Source organism: Glycine max, chromosome 8 (assembly GCF_000004515.6).
Source record: "Glycine max cultivar Williams 82 chromosome 8, Glycine_max_v4.0, whole genome shotgun sequence".
NCBI lineage: Eukaryota > Viridiplantae > Streptophyta > Magnoliopsida > Fabales > Fabaceae > Glycine > Glycine max.
This window is the reverse complement of record NC_038244.2, coordinates 46,338,110-46,343,166: the sequence shown is the minus strand read 5'-3', so window position 1 is coordinate 46,343,166 and position 5,057 is coordinate 46,338,110. Positions and strand designations below refer to the sequence as shown.

General features: G+C 23.4%; 1 protein-coding gene across 1 annotated transcript in view; it reads left to right on the top strand.

Moving 5' to 3' along the window:
- The window catches only part of LOC100791722 (putative kinase-like protein TMKL1), a 3,244-nt gene extending 2,995 nt beyond the window's left edge, over nt 1–249 (top strand). Inside the window, exon 2 of the mRNA XM_041017719.1 lies at nt 1–249. This exon is cut by the window's left edge and continues 640 nt beyond it. Within this exon, the coding sequence (XP_040873653.1) occupies nt 1–70 (70 nt within the window). The 3' untranslated portion in view covers nt 71–249.
- Nucleotides 250–5,057: the final 4,808 nt, after the last annotated feature.

The following is a 5,057-nucleotide window of genomic DNA, read 5'->3' as shown; positions in this document are numbered from 1 at the left end:
ACAGCCCTACAGAAACAAGAAGTGGAAGTGTTACCCCATTTTGAGCCTTTCAATTCAACAACATGCTTAAGCAAACTAGTGATTTTTACTTACTACTTGTGTTTCCTTTTTTCTCAGCTGAATCTGAATGTGAGGGTAGTCTATGATGGTCTAGAGAATGTTGTTATTTTTGTTTTTACTCCATAACTCTTTGCATTAGGTAGTCCCCTATTGTTTTTGAAATCAAATATAGTCACACAATTATGCAAATTCTTGCTTCTGGAAACTGTGCAGTGCTTCAACTACCTTAACTATTATGAATTGTTAGCAAAAGCCTTTGGCTAAATATGATGCTATATTTATAAATAGAGGATATTTTAACATATAAGAGATACTGATGAAATAATGGATTTATCCCCTTTAAAGGGACTTGTTCAGGACATTTCGAACAACTTTAGTTTTTGTTTGATTTTGGTTCCCTATTAAATATTTTAATTATTAGTTTTCTTTTTCATTTTTGGTCCTTTTAAATCCAAAATATGTTTTGGGGTGAGGAGCTGCTATACTTTTGGGTTGAAGAAACATTGCATTAAGAGACCCAAAAGCCAGAGCATAAGAGAATAGGTTATGTTAGGTAATTTATTTCAGTAATAGTTTTGAATTTTTTTTAATAACTGAAAAATTGATTTGATTCTCTGGTAAATAAATTTTTTAATATTTTTTAAAACATTATTTGGAGTAACATTATCTAAAATGCTAGCTTCTATTTTTTAATCTATTATATTTTATTCTCTTCTTAACCTTAAAATATTTATTAAATTTCTTTATTACCCTTTTTAAGTAAATTACAGTTTTTTTCCATTTATGGTGCTCATCATTCTCTTTTTCTCCTCCAACGTTCTTGCTCAGTCTCTTTTAATCAATAATTTCTTTATAAATAGAAAATTACAAGAGTGAAAAATTAATTAAAAAACTAAAATTACAACACATAAAATATATTTTTATTCATAGAATAATATTAAAATTTATAACAAAATATTATATAAACATATATATATATATATATATGTTATTTTATATTTTTCATCTATTTCAATTAAATATTTATGATTTAATAAGTAGGCTTAACAACTTTAAACTATAATTATTTTTTCAAGCTAATTTTTTCCAATTACAAATTTAACCCAATCAATACTACGATACCAATTTATTAAGTATACTCCTTTTTCAATTTTATTGTAGGTTTATATTGGTGGTGATAACAACGATAATCATATTGACGGTGATCACGGTGATAGTGGTGATCTTACCATAAATTAATTTTTTTTTTCAATAAAGGACATAATTTGAATTTAAAATATTTTAATCTTGACCTTTTATTCTAATCTAACGTTTAAGATTGATCATTCTTATATAATAATATATATATATATATATATATATATATATATATATATATATATATATATATATATATTACACAAACACAAAAGGAGGATTATAAGTAAAAAAGGTGTAGCAAACTAAAAGACATCTTTAATTGGTGAATTTTTTTAATATGTGACACCTATTTTGAGACAGATGAATATTACATATAATGTAATTAAATATAATATAGAATAAGATTATGTTTGAAGTTTATTAGAAGTAAGTGTAAAATAATTTTATTATGATAATACATATAAATTTATTATGATGATATGTTCTATGATCCTAACCGATATTGAGATACTTCCTTTAGTTCCAAACTAGCTAGTGATGTTGGTTCCTTTTAACAGGGTGACCTTAGTTTTGATTTCAAGACAAAGTTGTCAAAACGATTTCTTTTATTCAAATTAACATAAAAATGACTAAAAGGATTCAAGAACCAAATTCAATGTACCTATATTTCATGTTTTATTCAATAATTGCAATGCTTGTAAACCAAGCTTCAACAAATGACATCAAAGTTTATAAGAGAAAATCTCTTATATCTACGTTTAAGAACAAGAAATATCTGAGGAGATTGGTTTTAATGGAAATTGTTTGTTCCAAGCATATTTAAATTTGATAGCATCTCCGTAGATAGATTGGCCAGCATTAACAAGACAATGTCCATGGGAGACCCTCAAAAGAGAAGGATTTATGCGTTCAATGGATTGGAATCCAGTACAATTTAATATCACATTCTTTTGAACACATGGACACTTGTTGGTGATGGTCACACTCCATTCTAGCTTTCCTTGCACTTTAATTCCTGTTTGAATTTGACTTACAGATATATCACTCAAGAGACATTGACTATAACCTGACATAATAATACACAAGAGAAGTCATGAACAACAATTTATACATACTTTTACTCTTAATAAATTAGAAGGAAAAATTACCTTGAGAAATAAGAACAAGGAAAAGAATTATGCTAAAGATATTATGAGTCATTTTGCACAACACAAATACAAGCTTTGATTCTTGAATTTGTTTTTTTCTTTTAAGAGATTCTTGAATTTGTTTAGGCAAACTATAACACTAGTATATTGCGTTATTTTTTTATTTTTTTTTGAGTGGAGATATGCTGCATTATTTATAGATGAGTAATTGTAGATATTTTACATTATTGCTAGCAATAGTTCAATTGAAAACTGGGCACTTATGACTTAAATACAAGTATTAATGTAGAATTTAATTATAATTTTCAGTTTCATGTTTTTATTAATTATTATAATCTTCATAAGTCAAATTATTTTTCATAAATGTAATGTTTAATAATATTAATTGAGTAAATGATATTATATTTGACTATTTTCATTAACTTAAGTTAATTTGTTTATTTAAGTCAATTTTATTTGTATATATTGAATAGACAAATTAAATTATACAATAGAAATAGTAAAAATAATATATAATTAATTAAATAATAATACTAAATAAAGTATATTTATTAAATTAATATATATATATATATATATATATATATATATGTTTTCATAAGTATAGTATATTTGTAATAACTTATCTCTCAATTCCTAATCTTAATAGTTTGACTATATATTTGTAAAAAAATAAATAGTTTGACTATATATTATATTTAATAAATATGGAATTTAGTGTTGTTGGAAGTCAATAAGCTATTTTTTAGATATAATATATTCTTCAGTCAAACAAAAAATATAATATATTCTTTAAATATTATATACTTTTAAATGTACAGGTTTTCATATTAAAATGAATTAAATATAATATATTAATTAATAGATAAAATGATGTAATAAAATAATCAAATCATATTAGATGTATGTGCAAAAAACTTTACTTTGACAATAGATATAAATTAAAGAGAAGCACTAATAACACATTTTCTTTTGTATTTTTTGGTGTTTTTTCTCTTTAAAAAATTGAAATTCAGAATGTAAACGTTTAGAAATTTAATTTCTAAAGAGTATTAAATACATTTTGGAATTTTTTTAAAGTGTTACACAATTTTAACATTTCCAAAAACTAAATTCCAAAAAAATGAATGAAAAGTTTGTTTTTGATAGTCATCCTTTTCAAGACTCTCTAAGAGTCATCCTTTTGCAACATCCACTTAATGATTTTTTTGTGAGCACCCTTCAACACCATATCAAAATAATGATTGAAGAGTGCTGGCTACTATGGTTTTGATAGTTCGTATATGATCTTCACTTATATTACCATGTTGACCATATTTATGAAAGTCACATATTTTTCAAGGTCTTAACTCTAGGTTAAAATATGATTCTTGTTTTCATAAATGTAAAAATATTTAAAATTTATTTATGTAAAAAAATTAATATATTTTTTATCCTCATAAAATTAAATTGTATCATTTTAAACAAATTCAAAGTTTGGATTTATTTAAACTTATGATGATGATTTTTTTTTAACATTAGTTATATCTTTTAGTGACTCAATTTAAAATTTGAAATAGAAAAAGTCTGACTAATTTCATATAAACATTTTTTGGGAAAGAATTTACATAAACATTAATTAAGTGTCACCAAATCATTTCTCCACTATTCACCCAAAAACAATCCTCCACTTCAAATAATAATAATAATAATAATAAATGCAATTTCAATTATGTTTTTTTAATCAATTACATTAATTTACAGATATCATCTAATCTCTTTTTGGCTTAAATATAATTTTTATCTTTCTATTATTAAAATATGTAATTTTTATTTTCTATTTTAAAATAGAGACATTTAATCCTTTTATTTTTTAATTCTCATATTTTTAAAATAAAGACACTTAATTTTAGTTTCTATATTTTTAAATAAAAATATTTTTTTTTTTCAGTTTTATAAAATTCCCAATATAATTTACTGATGTGACATAAAATAATTTATTTACTTCATTGTAATTAATGTTAATAAACCCGCTTTCAATTTGAGGGAATGACAAAAGTTACCGATTTTACCAGACGCACGGTCAACACACTAGTTGTTTATAGTTTTTTTTTTATTTTAAATTATTGTTTTTGAAATGTTATAAAATCATTTGAATATATACCAATATTTATAGTTGTTTGAGTGTGTAAACATTTATGTATAACTAAAATGTTTTTTGTAAAATTATAAATAATAGAAAATACATTAAAAATCATAATAATTCTTTTTTTATATAGACTATAAACTTAATATTCATGCAGGGTACAAATTATTATACTGGAGATTGGATTGAAGTAATGCATTACTCATTGATTGAAATGTAGATGCGAAAAATCATGGTAAATGGAAGTTTAATAATGAAAAGGAGAAGTTTTGACTTTTTGAAATTTTCCTATAATTTTAGAATGATCATTCATATATTTTCGATGATTCAATTGTTCAACTAATGCTTAGTTTTGATTTAAGTTAGATGTATCAATGCAAGTTATTGTTTTCAAGGTAACAAAAAAATGAACTCGTAAGCAAATTCAATATACCTAAATTGAATGTTTTATTCAGGAACCCTTGTAAACCATATATGTTACAACAACTGGCATCAACCTATAAAAATCCCTTGGCTCTACATTTAAGAACAAGAAATCTGTGAGGAAATGGGATTTAATGGAAGTGGTGGGTTCCAAACATATT